The 27,489-nt window shown below is 43.6% G+C and overlaps 2 protein-coding genes and 2 long non-coding RNA genes across 4 annotated transcripts in view; 2 read left to right on the top strand and 2 right to left on the bottom strand.

Annotated features, from left to right (window-relative positions):
• Positions 1–5,195, bottom strand: part of cnksr3 (cnksr family member 3) — a 47,003-nt gene extending 41,808 nt beyond the window's left edge. Inside the window, exon 1 of the mRNA XM_061052728.1 lies at positions 4,822–5,195. Within this exon, the coding sequence (XP_060908711.1) occupies positions 4,822–4,873 (52 nt within the window). The 5' untranslated portion in view covers positions 4,874–5,195. The remainder of the gene's footprint in view (positions 1–4,821) is intronic.
• Positions 5,196–8,188: 2,993 nt separating this feature from the next.
• Positions 8,189–11,023, top strand: LOC132984663 (tripartite motif-containing protein 16-like). The gene has a single exon (XM_061051536.1). The coding sequence runs from the start codon at positions 8,484–8,486 to the stop codon at positions 10,308–10,310; it is 1,827 nt and encodes a 608-aa protein (XP_060907519.1). The 5' UTR covers positions 8,189–8,483; the 3' UTR covers positions 10,311–11,023.
• A 3,552-nt stretch (positions 11,024–14,575) lies between these two features.
• Positions 14,576–15,351, top strand: LOC132984630 (uncharacterized). Its single transcript, XR_009674985.1, has 2 exons — positions 14,576–14,802; positions 15,025–15,351. It is a non-coding gene; the product is annotated as an uncharacterized LOC132984630 (long non-coding RNA).
• Positions 14,909–15,950, bottom strand: LOC132984629 (uncharacterized). The gene is made up of 2 exons (XR_009674984.1): positions 15,705–15,950; positions 14,909–15,277 (listed from the first exon to the last, which is right to left on the bottom strand). It is a non-coding gene; the product is annotated as an uncharacterized LOC132984629 (long non-coding RNA).
• Between the last annotated feature and the right edge of the window lie 11,539 nt (positions 15,951–27,489).

The raw sequence follows: 27,489 nt of genomic DNA, 5'->3' as shown, positions 1-27,489 counted from the left end.
GGAGTCAGCCGGCCGTCCAGACGATGTAAACAAACTGAAGATAGGACTCTGAAAACTCTGAAAACATCACAGACAGTGGGACTCGGGTGTTACACCCATTGTAGACAGTCATGACTCACAGAGTTATTTTCAGAGGATATACTTGACTTCTACATTTAAGAGTGAAAAATCACATTTAAACCCTTTAAAGATATCTTGGAACCCCCAGCTAGCTTAAAAACCTCAACATAGCCTCTACAGAGTCTGAACAGTAGGTTTGGTTATTGGCCAGGATTTAGACCAGGATCACCTGGGTCACCTGGGTGTTTCGCTGTGAGGGGCAGGAAAATGGATTTATTCACTTGTCGCTTTGCTGTGTCCATCTTTTTTTGTACATCCATACCAAACAGTCACTACCTTAAGAGTAGAACTGTGGCTGTTTTTCACAACAACAAAAAGTTGTGGGAAACTTTTCTTAAGATGTTGATGATAACAATTCTGTATAAATATGAAATCAGTTGCTATGAATCTGCAAAATAACCGTCAATAACTCGAGCATCCAGATGAACACGCCTTCACAGATCTGGCACAGGAAGTGTTTTCTTTTCTTTGTTTCTTTGACAAACTTGTTCATCAGTTTAAAGTTGTAACCACTGAACCTGCAAACGATGAAGGTGACCCATATTCCCAGAGTGGAATTCCCTGACTATCCCGAATTCTGTGATTATCCAGGATTCAGAGTTTTGTGTTGTTTGTGGTTTGTGGAGGGTTTCAGCAGTGTGGGTACAAACTTAGGTACAACAGAGGGAATTTTTACTGAACCACAAAATGTAAAGAACCTGTTGCTCCAGAGCTTCAACATTAGTGTAGACACACACACACACACACACACACACACACACATAACTCCACAAGTACACACACCCTCACTGCCTGCCCCCCGAGGCAGAGGTCTACTCCACTGTTACAGTGTAAATACTACAACAGAATCCAGGTCAGTGACAAATTAAGATTCTACGACGCCAAGAATGAAGTTTTATGTATATCTCAGAAACCTATTTTATCACAATCACTTTTAACTCACAGCACAGACAAGTTCAGCTTCCCTTTTTTTTAACTTTCTTGAACCACGACTTCAGGGAACACGTTTATTTTTAACCAGACACAAATCAAATAAAAGGAACTGTTTTCTACCAGGCAGTAGAAAATGATTTCAAAGATTCATCACTTCAGCAGGAACCAATGGGCTTAGAGGTCAGAGCCACAGAGAGGAAATCAGAAAGGACAGAGAGACAGACAATCACATGTTGGTTTCCATTTTTGTTGACAACAGCAAAATGGTAGAAATGTCCTGAGTCTTGTGGTTGAATCACATGAGAAACATTTTGCAATAAAGTTCTGATTGTTTGAAAAAGTGACAGGAAACCCAGGGAGAGGCAGAGCTTAATGAAGCCGTTGGGGGTCACGTGACTGACCCTGTGTGTTGTCATCTTTTCATGCAGAACAAAAGTGGGATCATGTTGGAGTGGTTAAACAACACCGCCTCCACAGTAAAGAGTCACGGTGACCCCCTGACCCTCCAGACAGCAGGAGGCCGACCCTCAGTGAAGAGGCGGGAATGTTTGAGCCTTTATTGACCGCCGCCGACACTCAGCTCCGCATTGTCCCCGCTGCTAAATGACGCGTGTGTCGGTATGTGTTTGTGTGTTAGCTGTCGGGGAGGGCGAGCAGCGCTGAATGGACGCTCACTTTCTCACATCAGTAAATTCAAGCCATAGCAAAAAGTCTCTCAGGGACGTGGGGACGACTGTCAGAGCTACACGGTGAACATTTGAGTTACATTCACAGCGTTGGGTGAAAATAAAACAGAAGATGTATTTTTTTATTTGAAATCAGTAAAATTCCAACAACGTTGATACACCGCAACAAATAGTCCAAGGCAGCCAACAATGGTTCATTTCTTTTTATTAAAATTAACAAAAAACAGCAGTCAAACTTCACTCTGTCTACTTGTACAAAAACGTTGGAGATGTTTCGTCCCTGATTTAGCCAGCGTCACCTCCTCTGCGCTCTGACCGCCTGTAAGAGACATACTCATAAACGTTTGTGTCTTACTAAGACGACAAAACATCAGTACTTGACGACTTTTGTATTTGAACCGACCACTTCTGCTCTCTCCATCGCTAGAGGTGGGAAAATAATGGATTCATGTAGAAGTCGAGACTTCAAAGACTGTTGAGAGCGCAACTGGACAGGCAATGGAGACTGAAGCTGCAGAGTAAATTTCTGACTGACATCTGAAGGCCCAAAGAACAGACGTCACCAATCCCTCTGTCCCAGCTGTCTGAGGCACTTGCGGGTATAGCCGCTGTGAATACCTCTGAATACCTTATCTTCTGAGATTTTAGATAGATTCATAACTAATCAGTCACTCCCTGTTAAGTGCTAAGGCTAGATCTTTAACTCAGTAGAAGTCAAATGGAGCAGCAAGAAATTCAGTCAAAGATGACTGGAGGAGATCCTGAAGTACCGCTATGTGCTCATTCAAAAATAGACTTTGAATCCATGGATCTAGAATCGTTTTGAATAGAAAATAGACTCTGAATTGAATCGTTTTGCTTTAAAACACGTGGAATCTGATGAACTTGTTTGGTGAATCACAGTACAGAGCCTACAAGCCTACACCAACTCCCTGAGCTTCTGTCTATTAATAATGAGAGTTTTAATCTCCAAACACACGCCGAATGTCAACATGGCAGCATGCTCGTATACTTCTATTAGTCCTCTGGGAGTGGTTTGGTTTAGTAGTGTTGAGCCTCAAGCAAACCGCTGTCCACTGTCAGTTTCTCTAAAGTCACAAAAAGCAGCCATCATTTAAATGCAGCCCAAGTGGGAAAAGTTTGTGGCACTGAAAGTTTCACAAGACAGCACCCAGCTGGATAGCAGCCGGCTTTATTTACCAAAGGGCCTCCACTAGTGCACTTTGGCCACCAAAGTCAGGGGCTCGGCGGCCCTCAGAACTTTAGCCTCCGTATACCTGAAGAGAAATCCCAAAAGAAAGACGCCTGCATGACTCAAACACCAAAATGATAGTCATATTTATCTTTGTTTAAGATGACTTATTCTGATTGTCTTTTTCTCTCAGATTAAAAGTCAAACTTTGAGTCCGACACAAGCTCAAGGTAAAACTCTTTATTAGCTTCAAAAATGGCACCTAGACGAGCAAAATCATTCCCAATTTTTAAAGCAAAGCTTTAATCAATGCAACAGCCTGGTCCGGCTACCCGCCATGTGGCAGAGAGGCCGCCGATATTTACTTGCCAAAAGGAAAATGTACCGGCATTTGTCGACTGAGGGGGTTTTTCTCTATAAAAAAATCCTTATGCATTTATAGAATGAAAACAGAGCGTCTACACACACTCCTCCTCCTGCTGCTGCTTCTTGTTCAAACCTCTCGGTAATTAAAAACAGGTCGTTATCACACCTGGATCATGAGCCTGATTGTCACTTTATGTCTGACCTGTTAACTGGTCGGGCCTGTTTATTTCTTTATGACACGCCGATATGAATTTTATAGAGTGCTCGTAATACCAACCAGCTGCTGCTCAACAGCAAAGTGTGCTCTCTCATCATGTATCTATCCAGGCAGAGGACAGGTAATGTAATAAAAAAAGGTAAACAAGGTGACAACCTGCAGCCTGATCTGAGCTCATTTACGCCCAATTTACCTGAACCATCACAACAGAGGGATAAGTATTATACTACATGTTAAATCAAAGTACAGTGCTTTATTATGTACAGACTGATGTGTTGATTAAACCAGCTACAACCTCATGTCTGAAGAGTAAAGAAGCTGTTTTAAACCTATTAAAATACAAGATCTAACAAGTTTTTGGACTTATAGTCGCTGTAAAGTTGCTTAAGGACAAGATATCTAAAGTTTAAACTGATGTCCTTTGTGATTTTTATGAATGCTGCTTTTGTAATGCTGCTAACCAGTTAAATTCAAATAAGGGTTTTTGCATAAAAGAGGACAACAACTGAAAGCCAGTTATTAATGTTTGGACATATTTGTAATCCTAATTTTTGATAGCTCATGATTTTAACTCGATGTCTGCAGATTTAATTTAATAATATCAATTTACTTATCGCACTTCAAATCGTTATCGCAACATAGAACAATGTTACCGCATATTGTTCTCATATCGTGCAGGCCTAACTACAAAACCTATAGTAGAGAAACTAGTCTCAGAGTAACATATGTCGAAATGCAGTCATGAATAAAATCATGACTTTTATCCATTTTTAATTACTTGTTATTATACAGGACAGTGGATTTATACCTAAATGTATTTTTAATATACTTTATGGGATTTACTACGGTTGTTAAACGAAAAGTTTAAATTTAAGTAAACGATAGAAGGTTTAACTTTGTATTATTGTGGATTTCAAATGAAATCAGTCGCAACAAATTTAATTTAATTACCAAAAACGAAATATTGAATTAAATAAATGTATTTGGTCATTCACAGTTTGTAACATTTAAATGTTTTTTATACTTTATTTTTCCAAAAGTAAAACACCAATGTGACAAAATGAAAAGACATACATAAAGCATACTATAAAAACAAAACAATCAAACAAACCAGTAACATCAAAACACCAGTCCAAATTCATATGTCATGAGTATGTAAACCATCCCACTTAATAATAATAATAACAACACTAGTATATAAATAAGTAAACATTTTAAATGTGATAATTGATAAATGATGTAAAAGTTAAATCAAACAGCACAGCAGGAGAGAGACCCCTGATAAGATAACATTAGTCATCCGTTACCTCTCATCCAGTCCACCACCTGCTGCGGGCTCCACTTGCTAACAGCCTCCATGACTCCAACACAAACTTTAAATTAATCTCTCACTTGTCCAGTAAAAAAGATCCCGATTGAAAAGGTCAATAAGACATAATAACGAGCACCGGGGAGTCCCGTTACAGCGGACAGACTCGGTCCTCCGCTCGCCGAGCCCGACTGACGGAGCTCATGGCGAAAGTTTACAGTCAACGCAGCGCATGGGTCCGGTGTCGGGTTACAGAGGGTGTGACCACGCCTCTCTCCCATTTCTCGTCCAATTATGTAAGAGTATGCCGGTGCTGCCTTTAAGTGCTGTGGGAACTATAAGAATCAAACATAAATACAGTCGCTCTCAAACACAATGGTTACGTTCCCCGTAGTTCTAGGGGATGCGGGGAACAACAACCCAAAACAACAATGTAGAAATAGAATATAGAATAAAAATAGAAATATATACAGAATAAGAAGAAGTCCTTATTTGGTTTTTTTTAACAAGAGACTTTAATGTTATAAAGTCTAATGTTTAATATGTCTACACTAATGCACTTTAACTTATGTCAATACTGTCCATTTACAACTTTGTTTTTGCACATTTACATTTAATCTTTCATATTTAAGACTAGTAATGTTTAGTTAAATCCTGGTTGTATATATTCACATTCTTAGTTTTGATATTTTTAGTGCTTATTTACTTTGTATTTAATATTATATTGTGTTTAAATTTGCTAATATTGTGTTTTTTGCTCATATTGTGTGTTTGGACAGCCTGCTGCTGTAACGCCACAATTTCCCAGTTTGGGATCAATAAAGTAATTCTATTCTATAAAAGAGTCTCTAATGCTCATTTTTTAATTAATCTTTTAAAATCAATACGATTTCTTTCAAATTTAGAGCATGTGCTTAATTTCCTTTGGCCGTCACTATTTGATTGATTGATTGTTCTTTTTTTATGTGTCATGCTTACAAAGCGCCCAATCCTCAATTTTATTTATTTTATTTCATTTGACATTTATTTTACCAGGAGGATATTCTCTTTGAGATACAACACCAGAGAGTCCTGGCCAAGACAGCAGCATACAAGAGTTTCAGACAGAGAACAAAAGACAGACGATAAACAAATATTACATCAATGAACCAATCAGGAGATTTAGAAGAAGAATTTATACTTTATTGATCCCGCGAGGGGAAATTCGTTTTTACACTCTGTCTAGTAAACATGCTACACAAACATGAACTGAAATACACACACATGCACAAACAGGATCCTGTGGACATGCACTAATGGAGGGGTCTCAGGGTGGGGGGGGCTGCCCTACGGCGGGCGCTCCTGGGCTTGTGGGGGGGGGGGGGGGTTGGGTGCCTTGCTCAGGGGCACCTCGGCAGTGCTCAGGAGGTGGCCTGGCACCTCTCCAGCTACCAGACCAATTTCCGGACTTGGTCCGTGCCGGGACTTGAACCGGCGACCTTCCGATTCCCAACCCAAGTCCCTACAGACTGAGCTACTGCCGCCCACATTTAAGCAGAGAGACATGTGATACAGTCGTCAGATGGTCCTTTAGGCTGCTTTTAAAATCTTTCAAGACAACTCATGGGTTTATAAGACACCAGAGATCAAACCCCAGTGGTTCAACAAGTCATCACAAAGCTGCATGCTCCTTTAACAGCTCACTAAATAATGTATTTTATGTAACATATTATGGGAATCATCTTCCCATTATGACCAGTAAAGGCCTATTGAAATCATAGAAGTTGACATTTTCTAAAAAAGGAAAATGCCCTGCACCATGTTCATCCTTTAGACCTTAGGATTCCTCCAATAAGAATGTGTACTTCAGTCTCTGAGCATTTCTTTCATCTTCTGAGCTCCACAGCAGCTCCGTCATGTGTGCTGGGTGTTGGCTTGTGAAGCTTTTTTAGGGTCTGCAGATGTTTCCCATGGGAAGGAGCACATCAGGACTTTGAGCTGCGCTGGCTGAGAGCAACAACATCGACTGACGGTGAAATCAGAGAGCAGCAGAGACGTTTGTTATTTAGAGAAGATTAACATGAAACACCAGAAATATGTCTGATTAGATAAAATATCACTGGATCACAAAATAACAAAGCAAACCCTCTGACAATGAATTCATTCAAGGACTTTGGTTAAACTGTTTAGAAATGTATTTTTTCATTCACATTTGCTTTTAATCTTTTCACAGTTTGATAGATTCCACCATGACTCAAATCTGTGTTCTCCTCTTTGTTTGGCACGTGGCCTTTAAAATCAAAGCAAAGTTAAAAAGGAGAAATGCTTAAACGAAAAGAAGTTGATAAAAAACAAACAAACAAAAAGGAGAACATCATTTGTTACCGTAGCCTAACAATTAATCTACAACTTTCTGCTTTTTCCCGCCTTATTACATCATAAACAGTTTTGTCTTGTGTTCAATTGGTGTCAAACTATGATTGTAGGAATTATATGAAATGGTACAATAGGAAATTATCGCTTGTTTACATTTGAACTTGAAACGTGATTTATCAAAGTTAAAGTGCAAAATGTCTGACGGAGCCTGAATGCAGCATTATGAAAACCTGATGTGGGCGGGGCTTTCCTCTCTAATGGTTGGACTACATGACAACTACAGACTACATGTCACATTTGAGTGTTGAAATATTTTCATTACCTTTCGATCTAACTTCATGGTGCTGATGTCACCTGTAGAGTTTCAGACTCTGGTGAACAAATGTAGTCTGAGTCTGGACTTCCTGCAGAGAACCGGAGGAAGGTGTGCACTCACCTGGGAGAATACTGAGTCCACATGAAGGTACTTATTACATTTCTAAAAACCTTCTCTGGAGAGATAAGAAACAGAAGAGTCTGGTCATTCAAGTTATTTTTCTTTGAACGTGTGTCTTCTTATGGAGGCTACTTTATATAAATGAAGTGAAGATGAGAACTTGCTCATGATTTAAACTTAAGATCAATCACTTCCTTTAGGACAAATGCATATTTTTTCCTGCAGCCTTTTTCAGGTGAAACTTTTATTTCCTTTTTTTTATTTCATGTGAAAATCAGAAATCAGAACTTATCCCTCAGAGAACAATGAGAGCTGTTTTGTTTCACATTGTGGCCACACTGACACCTGCTGGTGAGCTCTTGTAAGTGCAGCTCAGGGAAATCTGATTTAAGGTGCCATTTAATACAAAACGATCTTTAACTGCAGGTAAAAACTACAAATCAAAACATATTATAAACAACCTTCAGATTTCTGCCCCCCCCCTCCCCCCCTCCTGTATTTTATTGCTGTTCTGTGTTTTTATTTGATCTTAGCTCTTTTTATTGCTACTATCTTTTTTAGTCTTTTTTTGGTCTTTGTTTTACTGCTGAAGCTGAATGGATAAACTTTGATATTTTGTTAAACACTGCTGGATTAAATTAGGAGCATCTAAACACACAGGGTTACCTGTTTAACCCAGCCGAATGGGTCAAATATTCAACCCACACCGTGGTTAATTGTGACGATACTGCTGGTTGAGAAATGTTCTCTGTTGTAAACAAGTATCTCTCTCAAACCGCTCCTCTTCCTGGAATGAATCGTAGTTCGATCAGCCCTCCCTCTTCTTCCTGCTCTCAAACACAGCCTGCTGCACTCTGTCCTCATACTTCATGGTTCCCTCCCCTTTAGATCTACAGTTTGAGGATGGGTGTAACCAACAAGAGCTGCACAGTCACATGCACAGACACATGCTTTGTGGATCAGAGGTGAAACTTGTTTTCAGTTATGAGGAAGTGAATCTCAGACAGTCGTTGTTACCGAGAGGAGAAATGGCGCAGAAAGGAGTTCAGCTGGACCGGGAAACCTTCTCTTGTTCGATCTGTCTGGATCTCCTGAAGGATCCGGTGGCTGTTCCCTGTGGACACAGTTACTGTATGAAGTGTATTAAAAGCCACTGGGATACAGAGGATGAGAAGACAGTCTACAGCTGCCCTCAGTGTAGACAGACCTTCACAGCGAGGCCTGACCTGAGGAAAAACACCATGTTGGCAGATTTAGTGGAGGAGCTGAAGAAGACTGGACTCCAAGCTGCTCCTGCTGATCACTGCTATGCTGGATCTGAAGATGTGGCCTGTGATGTCTGCACCGGGAGGAAACTGAAAGCCTGTAAGTCCTGTCTGCAGTGTCTGGCTTCTTACTGTGAGAAACACCTCCAGCCTCATTATGAACTACCTGTCTTTAAGAAACACAAGCTGGTGGAGCCCTCCAAGAAGCTCCAGGAGAACGTCTGCTCTCGTCATGATGAGGTGATGAAGATATTCTGTCGTACTGATCAGCAGTCTATCTGTTATCTCTGTTTAATGGATGAACACAAAGGTCATGACACAGTCTCAGCTGCAGCAGAAAGGAACGAGAAGCAGAGAGAGCTGGAGGTGAGTCGACAAAACATCCAGCAGAGAATCCAGGACAGAGAGAAAGATGTGAAGCTGCTCCAACAGGAGGTGGAGGCTATCAATGGCTCCGCTGATAAAACAGTGGGGAACAGTGAGAAGATGTTCACTGAGCTGATCCGTCTCATGGAGAAAAGACGCTCTGATGTGAAGCAGCAGGTCAGATCCCAGCAGCAAACTGAAGTGAGTCGAGTCAGAGAGCTTCAGGAGAAGCTGGAGCAGGAGATCACTGAGCTGAAGAGGAGAGACGCTGAGATGAAGAAGCTGTCACACACACAGGACCACAACCAGTTTCTACACGACTACCCCTCACTGTCACCACTCAGTGAATCTACACACTCATCCAGCATCAAGATCCGTCCTCTGAGGTTCTTTGAGGACGTGACAGCGGCTGTGTCAGAAGTCAGAGATAAACTACAGGACGTCCTGAGAGAGAAATGGACAAACATCTCACAGACAGTGACTGAAGTGGATGTTTTACTGCCAGAACCAGAACCCAAGACCAGATCTGAGTTCTTAAAATATTCATGTGACATCACACTGGATCCAAACACAGCACACACACAGCTGTTATTATCTGATGGGAACAGAAAAGTAACATATACGGGTCAGACCGATCCTTATTCTAGTCACCCAGACAGATTCACTGGTTTGTGTTGGCAGGTCCTGAGTAAAGAGAGTCTGAGTGGACGTTGTTACTGGGAGATAGAGAAGAGAGGAATAGTTTCTGTAGCAGTCACATACAAGAATATCAACAGAGCAGAGAGATTGAAAGAGTGTAGATTTGGATTTAATGACAAATCTTGGATGTTATATTGTGACAACAACAGTTATAACTTTTATTACAACAATGTCATCACTCCTGTCTCAGGTCGTCAGTCCTCCAGAGTAGGAGTGTACCTGGATCACAGAGCAGGTATTCTGTCCTTCTACAGCATCTCTGAAACCATGACTCTCCTCCACAGAGTCCAGACCACATTCACTCAGCCTCTACATGCTGGACTCGGGTGTTTTGGAGACTCTGCTGAGTTGTGTAAACTGAAATAGACAGAAGTCATTAACGAGACAGATGTTTAACTTGCTGTGTTTTAAATCTTCAACTTGATTTTTATCCACGCTCTTTGCTGAGATCTGATCGTGGTCACCTGTCAATCAAACTTTATGGGCGGTACTTTGACCTCTTCTCATCTGTTCTGTAAATGTTTGAGTGTCTTTAAGTGACACTCCTTCCTGTGTCTGTTTAGCCGTGGACTCTTTCACTGCTCAGGATGACTTTTGTTCACCTGAACTGACATTTCTCTGAGTGATAAATATCAACTTCTCTCCTCTCTCCATGTTTATTATTTGTTTTCATACATTTATATTTTCTGTTGTTTCTGTTCTGATTCAGGAGTCTGAAGAGAGAGAGAGAGAGAGAGCAGCAAACTTTTCTTTCATGCTGATTTTCTCTTCTCACCACTTTGTACATTTGTAGAAAATCTATAAAATCAGACTTAAAGAAATGAGTTAGTCAGAATAAATGTTGTTGTTTATATTCAAAGTGATGTAAAAATGTCCTCTGAGGTGTTTTAAAAATGTAATCCTCCTGATTAAATCAATAAGGAGATAAATCATTGTTTTCTGTGAGTGGAGATTCTGATCAAACAAAGTGATTGTGTGGATGAAGTGAATGTGTTCATGAAGTGATTGAACACACTTTACTGATTTGATGTGTGAACAAACTGAAGTTTAACATCCTGAATAAACTCACATGAACTAAATGTTTTCTTCTGGTCTTCATTGCAAACGTTCAAGAGAACAAAAAATAAAAAAAACCTGCTACTGTTTGTACCCGCTGAGCTTCTGTATTCAGGAAGTTCAGCAGGAAATAGATGAAGTCAAATAGAGGGGGAGGAGCTACAGAAGAGAGGAGTAATGACCAGGTTAAGTACTCTGCATATCACTGGAAAACATTCATCTGCTCTTTGTGAGGTATGCAATCAAGCAGAAGCAGGTGAACATGTACTTACTAAATGTAGGAAGTATGTAACACATGGACAGAACATGAAGTCAGAAATGGAGAGAGAGAGGGACTTGTAAGAAGAGAAAAGTATTTTGGAGGGTGGTGAAAGAGGGAGAGGCTGAAGATGCTTGTTTAAATCTCTTTTGAGAACAGGTCTGTTGAGGGATATTTAAATCCAGCAGATGGCAGTAATGACACTTTTCTGATGTCAGCTGCCAAAGAAGAAGAAGAAGAAGAAGAAGAAGAAGAAGAAGAAGAAGGAGAAGAAGTATTCAATTGCAAAATCAGCTTTAAATCTAATTAATATAGATGTAAAGGTACCATTTGGAAAAACTGAATACAGAAGTAGAATCAAAGAAGGTCTTGAGTGGGAGTGGAAATAAACTTTGGGAGAAGGAAAAAAAGAGGCAGACATTATTTTAATCCACAACCTTTGATTAGGAAGTCTGTCAGTTATTCTGGAAAGTTAAAATAACTCGACTGAGGCTGGGTCACTGTGGGTTAAACCAATATTTACACACTATAGGAAAACATCCCAGTGGGCGGTGTGAGTGTGGCGCTCCTGAAACAGTTAAACACATATTATTCATGAGAGCAACCCATCCGGGTACTTTGCCCAAACGATGCCGGCCCCGCCCCTTTCTGGGTGACATCATTCCATCTGAATGAATGGCGGTTAATGGACAAGTTGGGGTCATTACCGATTTAAAGTCTTAAAAAATGAAAACCGTACTTTAAAACTTCAAGTATGAGCCTAAATCTGATGAGCAGTGATGTAAACATTTAAAATATGACATTTCTGAACAGAGATCGGCATCATAACGGTATAAAATGAACCATGTACGTGAGTGTCTGTTCAATCTCTCTCCGTCAAACTGCTCAAACGAGTCATCAGAGGAAACTGACTTTAAACACCTGATGAGTCATTATTAACCAAGTTACCTGAGAGGGATCTTTATTTTTAAATAATATTTATTTGTAATAGTTTCTAACAGTGTTCATAGCTGTAATGGAGAGGTTACAGACGTTTACATAAACTCTGAGTTATCAGCTGATTTAGAATAACACATGTAAAGTCACCTGGATGATATTAAAACCTTTTGTATTCATACGTGAGTGTAAATATGATGAGTGGGGCGAGACGAGGTGTTAGCAGGAACACGACAGAGGTCCCACAATTTACCACTTTAATCCTCTCTAGTTTCAGTCCAAACACACACAGCTCTTCTTTTACCCTCCTTTGTCCTTTGCAAATGAAAACCCGATACTAAATTGTGTTTTTAAAATAGTTTGAAGTTCAAAAAGCTTCGCAATCGCGTTTAATCGCACGGCTAGCAGTGTTTTCTAATCCACCGCCGATACGAACGGGGGCGTGGTCACTCTGGCGAGCCGGAAGTGACGTTCGACTGCTCTTATGAATAGGCTGTATATAACAGTTAGTACAGAGTGCTGAAGGCCCTTTTAAATTCATGTACCATCCAGGAGATGAAGAAGATGGAGGAGTATCTTGTTGTTTAAGTCTCTTCCTTTTGTTTATTTGATTTTCTGTCTTTTTTCTTCCTACAGGTTGATTTCAACCTGCTGTTATCCCAACCAGTCTTTTAAAAATGTTTTTTTTTAATTGCTCTCAAGTTCACCAGAAGGGTTCCCCTCAACCTCAGGAAGGCCTTATTTGACACCTGAAAGTAGTTACCTGGAGCCTGGCTTTAAGCTCAGCACAAGGCTCCACCCTGTGTTCAGTATCAGAATTACACTCAAAATATTAATTGTCAGGAGTACTTCATGTTACTTGTTGGGACAACTTGGCATTTGTTGTTATTGTTAGGAAAACTTGATATCATTTGGAGGGACAAATGAGTTTTGTACCCTGAAATATAATATTTATGTTGGCAACACAATTTCAACACAAGAGGTTAAACTCAAATCAATTCATGCAACTGGTTCAGTTATTAAGTTAAGCTGAGAAGACTTGGCATTGTGGGAGTTTACGAAACAAAGATCGGTATCGGAATCAGCATCGGCTAAATTTTTATTTCAATATAAATACAAAATGAAAAGTAAAGATGTATAACTTACTACATGGAAGTATTTTAAGTAATGAAGATTAACTCCACGTTGACCAGCTGCAACATTAAAGTGAAAAACATTTTTAATGCATCAATAACTTTAATTAATCCAATAATAATAAAATCGTATTTCTCTAAAGTTGGTATGACAGGTTGAGGTCTTCTTCAACTTTTGGTGCTTAGCCTAAATCCTATTTTTAATTGAACTATTTTTTTTTAATTAAAGTAAAATAAAACCGCTGATTTAATCATTTTTATGAATTAAAATAAAAAGAATGTACCTGAATTGGATTTCATGTAATTAAGTATTTCTACCATGAGAGGGCGCCACAAAATAATCTGATGAGAGTCCAGGCAGTGATCGTCTTTGATTGGAACAATGACTCACTTAAAGATAATAAAACGGTCCCCGAAAAACTCACACAAACTACTTTTAAACATCGATACACTTCCCTTAAATTGTATAAATCCAATCTTCGAACAGAGTATTTCCAAAGTGTAAAATTTGTACTTTTACTTGTTTTGAGTCTTGCTGTTAGTTTGCGTGTAGAAACATTGGGTGTCCGGTCACTGGAAATTCCGTCAGAGTGAGATGTCTTTTTTTCTCATCTCCTTCTCCGTTGTGTAATGCTGCATTCAAGTGCTGCTCGGGTGGTCGAAGTTTGCGGGTGGGGAAAAAGTTGATGTGCAATACGTGAATGAATAAAAAGTATTTTAACATTAACAAAACATATTTAGCCCCTTATGTGATGACGATTCTGACTTCAAGTCGGGCACCCAATTCTTTTCCGAGTTGTTTCCAACTTGAGGAGGTGTTCATGTGCATTTTACAACTTGGAAGAACCTCTTCCCGATTTATCCGACTCTAATTGAACGCAGCATAATAGGTGGTTTGTATCTGTGTGTGTTCGTCTCTCTCTGATAATCAGATCTGCATGAAGCTGCTGCTGCTCGGTCGGACTCTACGCCTGTCAAGAAGTTTGAAGTTTTGGAAACAACGGAGACTTATGGAAGCGATTAGTGATCAAAATTCAAATGATAAAGCTAATTTGAAAATTCAAATACATTAACAGAATTGCTTTTTAATTTTCAGAATATGAGTGTATTATTTGACTCAAAAATAAAATGATGATTAATTTATCTAATTTGAATTTTAGTTTTCAACTTCAAAAATGCACATACAATGAGCAATTGTAAGTATCAATGACATCATAGACTTACTTTGACTACAAAAGCCCAGGTGATAATCACATGTTTGTTGGATCAATATCTCATGCAGTAATGTTTCCTCCTCTGTCATTATTTTCCTTCTTATTGAACATTATTTCATTTGAATCAGTATCTTCTTCTTTCATCAGGAGAATGAAGCCGCTGCCTGTTCCTTGTACCAAAAACATCCAGGACTGTTTAAACCCATTTACACTTCAAAACAACATCTTCAGAGGAGAACATCACGGAGAACTGTAGAAGAGTATGTTCATTATAAATAATGATTTACATCTTCAATCAAATTCATTCTAATGAAACAGTTTCACTATTTCAGAGGAATAAAAGTAAACAAGTCAGAAAATCATTTGTTGAAAGTTCTTTATTCTCAGTTTCGGTTAAACAAAAAACATTTGTGTAGAACTATACGTGTAAATATACAATGAGAAGTAACATTTTTACATCCAACTATATTGTCTCCATACAGGCTGTGCAGACACTTGGCAGGGGTTGGAGTGGTTATCCTGTCGTGTGTCGTCCTGAGGATTCGCCCCGAGTTTCCTGACCCGACTGGACAGTATGTTGGCTTCGGCCCGCCCCTTGACCCTGGACACGTGTCGAGCCAGCCCTCCTTCTTTTTGAGAGTCAGGCATTTTCTGCAGCTCCTCCATGAATTGTTTTGGTTCCTGAAACATCTCCAAACACCTCCAACACCAGTGCCATGAAGTCCCCGACATATCCTGTAAAAAAGTAATTCAAGAACAAAAATCTATTTCGTAATGTTTGGTTATTGCTCATTTTTCACACTCATCTGTTTTATGGAAACGTTTACAAAGACTTTGAAGGTATATTTAAATAGGTATTTATCACTTTAAAGGTTTAAAAATAGATTGTGCTTTTGGTTTAAAAAATAAAAGAATTTGTAACTCACTGTATGTTGTGTCTGGTTTTTTTGGGGGGATTTGAGGAATGCCACCTTATAGACCAGCTGACCTGTAGAGGTTGTTGCTTCATCACGTTCAGCATGTTCGTTGTTAGTGTTCACAGACAGCAACAAGCTACAATACAAAAAGCTAAAATCAGCAATCATCTAATGAAATCACAGTTTTCTGATATTCTTGCTCAGATTTCAGCAGTTGGACAATTTTTTTAGGTGTGTGTGCGTACCTTTGCTTGTCCCTTAGTGTACCCCGGGCCAACTGTGTGTGGACTGATGACCCCTTTGGAGGTAGGTATGTCTGTGTGGCCTCTGAGACTTGTGGGGAGTCTGTCTGCCACCCAACCTCATCATGGAACCTTGGTACACTCGTTAGGATACTGGAGCTTGTTGTCTGTGTAATCTGCTGTGATGTACTCTGAAAAAAGAGACAGAAAAAATGTAAATTTAGCACGGCACTCTAACATGAATCAGAAATGCACTGTCATATATATACATATATATATATATATACAGTGGGTACGGAAAGTATTCAGACCCCTTTACATTTTTCACTCTTTGTTTCATTGCAGCCATTTGCTAAAATCAAAAAAGTTCATTTCATTTCTCATTAATGTACACTCAGCACCCCATCTTGACAGAAAAAAAACAGAAATGTAGAAATTTTTGCAAATTTATTAAAAAAGAAAAACTGAAATATCACATGGTCATAAGTATTCAGACCCTTTGCTGTGACACTCATTTAACTCACATGCTGTCCATTTCTTCTGATCCTCCTTGAGATGGTTCTGCTCCTTCATTGGAGTCCAGCTGTGTTTAATTAAACTGATTGGACTTGATTAGGAAAGGCACACACCTGTCTATATAAGACCTTACAGCTCACAGTGCATGTCAGAGCAAATGAGAATCATGAGGTCGAAGGAACTGCCCAAGGAGCTCAGAGACAGCATTGTGGCAAGGCACAGATCTGGCCAAGGTTACAAAAGAATTTCTGCAGCACTCAAGGTTCCTAAGAGCACAGTGGCCTCCATAATCCTTAAATGGAAGAAGTTTGGGACGACCAGAACTCTTCCTAGACCTGGCCGTCCAGCCAAACTGAGCAATCGTGGGAGAAGAGCCTTGGTGAGAGAGGTAAAGAAGAACCCAAAGATCACTGTGGCTGAGCTCCAGAGATGCAGTAGGGAGATGGGAGAAAGTTCCACAAAGTCAACTATCACTGCAGCCCTCCACCAGTCGGGGCTTTATGGCAGAGTGGCCCGACGGAAGCCTCTCCTCAGTGCAAGACATATGAAAGCCCGCATAGAGTTTGCCAAAAAACACATGAAGGACTCCCAGACTATGAGAAAGAAGATTCTCTGGTCTGATGAGACCAAGATTGAACTTTTTGGCTTTAATTCTAAGCGGTATGTGTGGAGAAAACCAGGCACTGCTCATCACCTGCCCAATACAATCCCAACAGTGAAATATGGTGGTGGCAGCATCATGCTATGGGGGTGTTTTTCAGCTGCAGGGACAGGACGACTGGTTGCAATTGAAGGAAAGATGAATGCGGCCAAGTACAGAGATATCCTGGAAGAAAACCTCTTCCAGAGTGCTCAGGACCTCAGACTGGGCCGAAGGTTCACCTTCCAACAAGACAATGACCCTAAGCACACAGCTAAAATAACAAAGGAGTGGCTTCGGAACAGCTCTGTGACCATTCTTGACTGGCCCAGCCAGAGCCCTGACCTAAACCCAATTGAGCATCTCTGGAGAGACCTGAAAATGGCTGTCCACCAATGTTCATCATCCAACCTGACAGAACTGGAGAGGACCTGCAAGGAAGAATGGCAGAGGATCCCCAAATCCAGGTGTAAAAAACTTGTTGCATCATTCCCAAGAAGACTCATGGCTGTACTAGCTCAAAAGGATGCTTCTACTCAATACTGAGCAAAGGGTCTGAATACTTATGACCATGTGATATTTCAGTTTTTCTTTTTTAATAAATTAGCAAAAATTTCTACTTTTCTGTCAAGATGGGGTGCTGAGTGTACATTCATGAGAAATAAAATGAACTTTTTTGATTTTAGCAAATGGCTGCAATGAAACAAAGAGTGAAAAATGTAAAGGGGTCTGAATACTTTCCCACTGTATATATATATATATATGTATGGGTTAACCCCGTTCTTAAACAACACCACCTGAACACTGGTCGAGCTGTTTAGATCAATTATCAATACTTTAGCAATGGTCTGGCTTACTACATGGATAAAAAATCACCACGTAACAAAGCAGTTTTACTCAGAGGTGGATAAGAGAGTAGAAAGAGGACAACAACAGATACTGTAACAAAGTGGATTTTACATTCATTAGACCATCTCGAACCACGGTCATAAACCTGAACCTTAGCACCGTTCAAGCTTCTCACACCAAGAAACAAATGCAAAGTAACAAAACTGTTTTGTGCAGAAGTGGAGACACAGCAGAGAGAGGCTGACCACAACAATGTCAGCTGGTTGCAGAGTCCAATAATGCTCTGAGTCTGTAAACAGCTGATCTGGACCCCCAAAACACTACTTACATGTCTGAGGGTGGTTAACACTGCTATACCTGTTACCACTTTAGGTGAAAGTTGATAAATAGTTTAGTACTGCTCTAATTTAGAAAAATACCATTACTTAGCATGTTAGCCGAGGCTTACAGTTCAGCTCCACACAGACTCCACAGAACTAATGTATCCAGCAGCTCAAAAGTTGTTAAACAAATAAAAAAGACAATAAATGAAGCGTACTTACATGTTGTGGTTGTGAACTTCCAGAAGCATCAGAATCTCCAAAGCTGCCACAAAGAGAAGGAGCTGAAACTTCTTTCCAAGTCCGTTTTATGCTCAAGCTAACGTGCATTAGCACTACTGTGCTACCGCAGGCTACAGAAGTTAACGGGCGTGCAACATGAGCTGCTGGGCTTAGCTCAGTGATCTCACACTGACAATGACGTCACACTGACAATTTTTATCGAGGGGGGCTAGAACCGAGCGTTACATGCAGCTAATGTTACAGCTAACAGGAGGACGTAGGAGAAGCGGCGTTTACGCGGACTTTGAATTTTTGCTCATAGATGTGCCTAAACATGCACAGGACACTTGGAAAACACACTAAAGAGCAAATAAAACCAGAAAAAGAAGAATATGACCCCTTTAAGATGACTTATTCTGATTGTCTTTTTCTCTCAGATTAAAAGTCAAACTTTGAGTCCGACACAAGCTCAAGGTAAAACTCTTCATTAGCTTCAAAAATGGCACCTAGACGAGCAAAATCATACCCAATTTTTAAAGCAAAGCTTTAATCAATGCAACAGCCTGGTCCGGCTACCCGCCATGTGGCAGAGAGGCCGCCGATATTTACTTGGCAAAAGGAAAATGTAACGGCATTTGTCGACTGAGGGGGTTTTTCTCTATAAAAAAATCCTTATACATTTATAGAATGAAAACAGAGTGTCTACACACACTCCTCCTCCTGCTGCTGCTTCTTGTTCAAACCTCTCGGTAATTAAAAACAGGTCGTTATCACACCTGGATCATGAGCCTGATTGTCACTTTATGTCTGACCTGTTAACTGGTCGGGCCTGTTTATTTCTTTATGACACGCCGATATGAATTTTATAGAGTGCTCGTAATACCAACCAGCTGCTGCTCAACAGCAAAGTGTGCTCTCTCATCATGTATCTATCCAGGCAGAGGACAGGTAATGTAATAAAAAAAGGTAAACAAGGTGACAACCTGCAGCCTGATCTGAGCTCATTTACGCCCAATTTACCTGAACCATCACAACAGAGGGATAAGTATTATACTACATGTTAAATCAAAGTACAGTGCTTTATTATGTACAGACTGATGTGTTGATTAAACCAGCTACAACCTCATGTCTGAAGAGTAAAGAAGCTGTTTTAAACCTATTAAAATACAAGATCTAACAAGTTTTTGGACTTATAGTCGCTGTAAAGTTGCTTAAGGACAAGATATCTAAAGTTTAAACTGATGTCCTTTGTGATTTTTATGAATGCTGCTTTTGTAATGCTGCTAACCAGTTAAATTCAAATAAGGGTTTTTGCATAAAAGAGGACAACAACTGAAAGCCAGTTATTAATGTTTGGACATATTTGTAATCATAATTTTTGATAGCTCATGATTTTAACCCTTGTGTTGTCCTGGGGTCAATCTGACCCCAAATTCAATCTTTTGCCGTCAAATATGTTTTTTATTCATCAAATGGTCTGAAAATAATGGGGGTTGTTCAGTACTATGCTCTTAATGATTACAGTAAATTTGAGGTAATTTGATTGAATGGTGGGTTTTTTATTGAATTTACTAACGTCTGTTGTCCTCTGGGGTCAAAATGACCCCGCAGCATAAAGTGGTGCAATGGAGCAAATGATCACACCATACTGCTTTCCAAAACATCTTGGATCTTGGATGTTTGATGTTAAGGGTCAAGCAATAGTTATGACAACAACAACAACAAAAAACTCAGTTTCGTGCACTAGTGAGGTCTTTGACTGCATTAGTTTACGAGAAGTGAGTTGAAAGATTCACTAGTAAACTTGTAGACAGCAAAAAATTCTTCATGTTAACTAGTAAGGTGCAAAATGTCTACTAGTTAACTAGTGAGGCTCGGTATGGCCAGTCCTTTAACATTAAATGAGTCTGGCTGACAAGTGGCAATTTAGTTTTGTTGTTAAAATGTCATTTTGGTCAACATATCAATAATGTAATTTTGACGAGTAAAAATTGCATTTTAGATATCTAGAATTAATTTGTGATATTTGTAATGTAAGAACAATTGTAGATATCATAAATGAACTTTGTCACTCAAATAATTGAATTTTTGATATCAAGAATGAACATTTTTGGTGAGAATTGAGTTGAAAATGACATTGTGGATATGTCGGCTTGGAATTCTAACCTGTCAAAAAGCAATTATTGATATCTGCAATTTCTGAATGATTTAATGTTAAAAGGGCTTGCCATAGCCTCGGAAATGTTTACTAGTTAACTAGTAGTAGCTAAAATGTCAATTAGTCACACTAGGGGGAGCAGTTTTCACCTTAATAGTTTACTAATAAAGCCCCGTACAGTTTACTAGTAAAGGAATAAGTGCCTCGATGTCCACTAGTTAAAATAGTAGGTATCTTTTTGGCCTCTGCAGCAGCTCCCCCTCACCCAGCAGCCCCTCCTGGCCCATCACCCAAAAAAAACAGGTGCAAACTCTGCCCTCACCAGAGTGATCTCAAAACATTGGAAATGTGCCAAAAATGCAGTGCTCTTTTCTCTTTTCTCTTCTCTCTTCTCTCTTTTCTCTTCTTCTGGATGAGCCCAAAATCCGCATTTTACCAAAACCTGACCTACAGACAGGTCACACCACCCCTATAAAGATAAACATGCACGTCAGCATCAACACAGGCTTCATCTCAATTTAAGCACTTAACATTTAACACAAAGTATTAAAATAACATCTGTTGTTATTCACAATTTTCCATTAGCTCTGTTGTACTACAAAAAAGGTTAAATATTTTCTTTATCAATTTACTGTTGAGCTTTTTATTGATTAAAGAACATAGGACACTTTACTGTAATAACTGTACTATGAAACACTGAAGTTCTGTGTGAGAGACTCCACAAAAGAGAGTGAAATTAACAAGAGGGAAAAACTTTCATCATAACTTAAACATTAGCATTAAACTATTCCTTACTCATTTACATACATACTGTGGCACCCTTCATGGTGTAAAACCTTTGATCTTACAGATCACAAGAAACTAACAGGCATGTTCTCAGCAGAGATGCTATTCATTCATTTTTTATTATTATTTATCTGAACAAAGAGCTTTTTTTTCGGCGAGATTGCTCCCCCGCAGCCGCCCTGTCTCTCACCCACCCCTGAGACCGGGGGCCAGGGAGAGGAATCTCGCGCGAGATTGCTCCCCCGCAGCCGCCCTGTCTCTCACCCACCCCTGAGACCGGGGGCCAGGGAGAGGAATCTCGCGCGAGATTGCTCCCCCGCAGCCGCCCTGTCTCTCACCCACCCCTGAGACCGGGGGCCAGGGAGAGGAATCTCGCGCGAGATTGCTCCCCCGCAGCCGCCCTGTCTCTCACCCACCCCTGAGACCGGGGGCCAGGGAGAGGAATCTCGCGCGAGATTGCTCCCCCGCAGCCGCCCTGTCTCTCACCCACCCCTGAGACCGGGGGCCAGGGAGAGGAATCTCGCGCGAGATTGCTCCCCCGCAGCCGCCCTGTCTCTCACCCACCCCTGAGACCGGGGGCCAGGGAGAGGAATCTCGCGCGAGATTGCTCCCCCGCAGCCGCCCTGTCTCTCACCCACCCCTGAGACCGGGGGCCAGGGAGAGGAATCTCGCGCGAGATTGCTCCCCCGCAGCCGCCCTGTCTCTCACCCACCCCTGAGACCGGGGGCCAGGGAGAGGAATCTCGCGCGAGATTGCTCCCCCGCAGCCGCCCTGTCTCTCACCCACCCCTGAGACCGGGGGCCAGGGAGAGGAATCTCGCGCGAGATTGCTCCCCCGCAGCCGCCCTGTCTCTCACCCACCCCTGAGACCGGGGGCCAGGGAGAGGAATCTCGCGCGAGATTGCTCCCCCGCAGCCGCCCTGTCTCTCACCCACCCCTGAGACCGGGGGCCAGGGAGAGGAATCTCGCGCGAGATTGCTCCCCCGCAGCCGCCCTGTCTCTCACCCACCCCTGAGACCGGGGGCCAGGGAGAGGAATCTCGCGCGAGATTGCTCCCCCGCAGCCGCCCTGTCTCTCACCCACCCCTGAGACCGGGGGCCAGGGAGAGGAATCTCGCGCGAGATTGCTCCCCCGCAGCCGCCCTGTCTCTCACCCACCCCTGAGACCGGGGGCCAGGGAGAGGAATCTCGCGCGAGATTGCTCCCCCGCAGCCGCCCTGTCTCTCACCCACCCCTGAGACCGGGGGCCAGGGAGAGGAATCTCGCGCGAGATTGCTCCCCCGCAGCCGCCCTGTCTCTCACCCACCCCTGAGACCGGGGGCCAGGGAGAGGAATCTCGCGCGAGATTGCTCCCCCGCAGCCGCCCTGTCTCTCACCCACCCCTGAGACCGGGGGCCAGGGAGAGGAATCTCGCGCGAGATTGCTCCCCCGCAGCCGCCCTGTCTCTCACCCACCCCTGAGACCGGGGGCCAGGGAGAGGAATCTCGCGCGAGATTGCTCCCCCGCAGCCGCCCTGTCTCTCACCCACCCCTGAGACCGGGGGCCAGGGAGAGGAATCTCGCGCGAGATTGCTCCCCCGCAGCCGCCCTGTCTCTCACCCACCCCTGAGACCGGGGGCCAGGGAGAGGAATCTCGCGCGAGATTGCTCCCCCGCAGCCGCCCTGTCTCTCACCCACCCCTGAGACCGGGGGCCAGGGAGAGGAATCTCGCGCGAGATTGCTCCCCCGCAGCCGCCCTGTCTCTCACCCACCCCTGAGACCGGGGGCCAGGGAGAGGAATCTCGCGCGAGATTGCTCCCCCGCAGCCGCCCTGTCTCTCACCCACCCCTGAGACCGGGGGCCAGGGAGAGGAATCTCGCGCGAGATTGCTCCCCCGCAGCCGCCCTGTCTCTCACCCACCCCTGAGACCGGGGGCCAGGGAGAGGAATCTCGCGCGAGATTGCTCCCCCGCAGCCGCCCTGTCTCTCACCCACCCCTGAGACCGGGGGCCAGGGAGAGGAATCTCGCGCGAGATTGCTCCCCCGCAGCCGCCCTGTCTCTCACCCACCCCTGAGACCGGGGGCCAGGGAGAGGAATCTCGCGCGAGATTGCTCCCCCGCAGCCGCCCTGTCTCTCACCCACCCCTGAGACCGGGGGCCAGGGAGAGGAATCTCGCGCGAGATTGCTCCCCCGCAGCCGCCCTGTCTCTCACCCACCCCTGAGACCGGGGGCCAGGGAGAGGAATCTCGCGCGAGATTGCTCCCCCGCAGCCGCCCTGTCTCTCACCCACCCCTGAGACCGGGGGCCAGGGAGAGGAATCTCGCGCGAGATTGCTCCCCCGCAGCCGCCCTGTCTCTCACCCACCCCTGAGACCGGGGGCCAGGGAGAGGAATCTCGCGCGAGATTGCTCCCCCGCAGCCGCCCTGTCTCTCACCCACCCCTGAGACCGGGGGCCAGGGAGAGGAATCTCGCGCGAGATTGCTCCCCCGCAGCCGCCCTGTCTCTCACCCACCCCTGAGACCGGGGGCCAGGGAGAGGAATCTCGCGCGAGATTGCTCCCCCGCAGCCGCCCTGTCTCTCACCCACCCCTGAGACCGGGGGCCAGGGAGAGGAATCTCGCGCGAGATTGCTCCCCCGCAGCCGCCCTGTCTCTCACCCACCCCTGAGACCGGGGGCCAGGGAGAGGAATCTCGCGCGAGATTGCTCCCCCGCAGCCGCCCTGTCTCTCACCCACCCCTGAGACCGGGGGCCAGGGAGAGGAATCTCGCGCGAGATTGCTCCCCCGCAGCCGCCCTGTCTCTCACCCACCCCTGAGACCGGGGGCCAGGGAGAGGAATCTCGCGCGAGATTGCTCCCCCGCAGCCGCCCTGTCTCTCACCCACCCCTGAGACCGGGGGCCAGGGAGAGGAATCTCGCGCGAGATTGCTCCCCCGCAGCCGCCCTGTCTCTCACCCACCCCTGAGACCGGGGGCCAGGGAGAGGAATCTCGCGCGAGATTGCTCCCCCGCAGCCGCCCTGTCTCTCACCCACCCCTGAGACCGGGGGCCAGGGAGAGGAATCTCGCGCGAGATTGCTCCCCCGCAGCCGCCCTGTCTCTCACCCACCCCTGAGACCGGGGGCCAGGGAGAGGAATCTCGCGCGAGATTGCTCCCCCGCAGCCGCCCTGTCTCTCACCCACCCCTGAGACCGGGGGCCAGGGAGAGGAATCTCGCGCGAGATTGCTCCCCCGCAGCCGCCCTGTCTCTCACCCACCCCTGAGACCGGGGGCCAGGGAGAGGAATCTCGCGCGAGATTGCTCCCCCGCAGCCGCCCTGTCTCTCACCCACCCCTGAGACCGGGGGCCAGGGAGAGGAATCTCGCGCGAGATTGCTCCCCCGCAGCCGCCCTGTCTCTCACCCACCCCTGAGACCGGGGGCCAGGGAGAGGAATCTCGCGCGAGATTGCTCCCCCGCAGCCGCCCTGTCTCTCACCCACCCCTGAGACCGGGGGCCAGGGAGAGGAATCTCGCGCGAGATTGCTCCCCCGCAGCCGCCCTGTCTCTCACCCACCCCTGAGACCGGGGGCCAGGGAGAGGAATCTCGCGCGAGATTGCTCCCCCGCAGCCGCCCTGTCTCTCACCCACCCCTGAGACCGGGGGCCAGGGAGAGGAATCTCGCGCGAGATTGCTCCCCCGCAGCCGCCCTGTCTCTCACCCACCCCTGAGACCGGGGGCCAGGGAGAGGAATCTCGCGCGAGATTGCTCCCCCGCAGCCGCCCTGTCTCTCACCCACCCCTGAGACCGGGGGCCAGGGAGAGGAATCTCGCGCGAGATTGCTCCCCCGCAGCCGCCCTGTCTCTCACCCACCCCTGAGACCGGGGGCCAGGGAGAGGAATCTCGCGCGAGATTGCTCCCCCGCAGCCGCCCTGTCTCTCACCCACCCCTGAGACCGGGGGCCAGATCTTTCCCTCTTTCCCTCTTTCCCTCTTTCCCTCTTTCCCTCTTTCCCTCTTTCCCTCTTTCCCTCTTTCCCTCTTTCCCTCTTTCCCTCTTTCCCTCTTTCCCTCTTTCCCTCTTTCCCTCTTTCCCTCTTTCCCTCTTTCCCTCTTTCCCTCTTTCCCTCTTTCCCTCTTTCCCTCTTTCCCTCTTCTCTACCGTGCAAAGCATGAAAAAGCCAGGAAACAAAAGCAGGAAAAAATAGCAAATTATACAAAAGACAAAAATTTATGATTTTATTGCCGATTTTGTACATTTCTGCCACAAAGCAAATCAACTTTGTTGCTAGTCCTGTACAAGACTCTAATCACTATTTAACTAACATGCTAGCATTTAAAGGGTTACAATCCTGAAAATAATTGAATGTATGGTAGTTTTGAGCAAGTTGAAAGTTGTTTAACTTCACAGCAGAAAAATATGAATACATTTGAGGAGGGCACAAGGGTTCTAGCAGTGGTGTTGTCTTACCTTGATATACTGTAGAAGACGCTTGTCACAAGGCAGGATACTGCTTTCCACTGTGGCAGCGAGAATCACAAAGAACTCCAAACACTTCCCTGTCAATTCAATTAGAATGATTACAGCCAAAACCAAAAAATGCCATTGGAAAAACATCAGTGATTAACGTATAAGACGGACGAGGCATCAAAGATATATTCCAATACAGTTTAATTCATGATACACCACAAAGCATTATCTCTGTCTTGAAATAAAACATGACACTAAATATGTTCGTAAATTTACAAGTTCAATCTCATTTTAGATTTTTCTTTTTTTGCGTGGCCCTAATCCTTCGTCATACACTTGTACATCATAAAATGGGTTTTTCATGAAAGACACACCTTCTCATAGACTGAAAGGGAAGGTCTGCAGTCGTATTTCTTGTGCAGGTTGAGGAGCTGACGGAGGTGAGACACCAGGGACTTGAGACTCTCCACCTCTTTGGAATCATAATTATCCTCCTTAAAAAGAACAAAATTAAAACAAAGGTCAGGGTAGGCTATAGGGCTGTGCAAGTAAGTGCAGTTACATCGTTATCCCAACGAAAGGATTTGCAACAATCACATTGCTGTCGTCAGAATAAAATTTTATTTATGCAGACAAGCAATGCTTTCATTCAGCATGTGTACATTTAACTGTGATTGGTTCGGACTACACTATGTGGTTATATGTCAGTTGCAAGTTTAAATTATGTAAACCAAATTTTGCATAATATGTGACCTTTAAGTTGTAGACACAGAGCTGGCCATAACAATTTTGGTTGACCCTTATATTGCAGACAGTATTCATAAATATAAAGATGTGTGCCAGTCCAACAGAATTCCTTTATTTTAAAAATAAAACGCTATTTCTTATAAATACAAATAACTAGTGTAACAGAACTAACAACATCAAACAGGGCAGGGAGCAAAAATTGTCCCAGACGGCCCAGGGATGGCTTTAAATGTTTTATGACTGCATCTGGAGAGAGAAGATGAGTATTTGTGAAACAATGGGCATTTTATAATATAGTGCGAACACAACACAAAATGAAGAAACATCCAAACGTTGCATCCAAATAAAGTTAAGTACCTGTTCTCGGGCAAACCCTCTGTGAAGCATCTGACGACGACAGAAGAAATAAGCTCTCTTCGACTATTGTTGAGAAACAAAAGAAAAACAAAGACCGCTTAGTATGTTAAAACCTTTATCGCATTCTTAAGTATTGAGCAGGCAAGGAAAGCAAAAACAAGATCTACACAACAAGAAGCTCCCATTTGAAGGATTTATTAAGTGATGTTTCGAGCCAACTGAGGATGAGCATGTTGGCACGATGGCGTCTTGGTGTGCAAAATCAGGAGTAAAATATGTTACTTAATGTGAAGAAATCTTTACATTTAATGCATGCAAGATCCATTTACCACTGTAATAAATGTTGATCGCTTACCATGTTTATTTCTGTCTGGACGAGACAGAAGACACATCCACAGAGTAACAAACAGTCATCGAGGCAGAAATCATATTTGCAGTGAGTTGATCTGAAAAATCATAAAGCTTTATGTTGAGTTCAGGACAGCCTCGTGAAAATCACATATCACAGTTCTTTAAAAGCGTTTGTACAAATACCTGATAGTCGTCTTGTGTACTCAGTGTAATCATCCTCATGCTGCTTTTTTCTTGGCTGTGAAACATATATCATTATTTAAGTCCCATTTCTCTGTATAAATCACAGCTGTAGTATGTTTTACATCACTGATACATGGAGGCAGAGTCGCACTCTGTGGTTAGTTCAAAGTCATGAATGGCCAGATCGGGCCAACAGTGAATCATGACCAGGAAGTGAAGGTCCCAAAGACTCAGTGTCCTTA

Source organism: Labrus mixtus, chromosome 12, assembly GCF_963584025.1.
Source record: "Labrus mixtus chromosome 12, fLabMix1.1, whole genome shotgun sequence".
NCBI classification, from domain to species: domain Eukaryota; kingdom Metazoa; phylum Chordata; class Actinopteri; order Labriformes; family Labridae; genus Labrus; species Labrus mixtus.
Note: the sequence above shows the minus strand (reverse complement) of the source record. Positions and strands in the feature narration are given on the sequence as shown.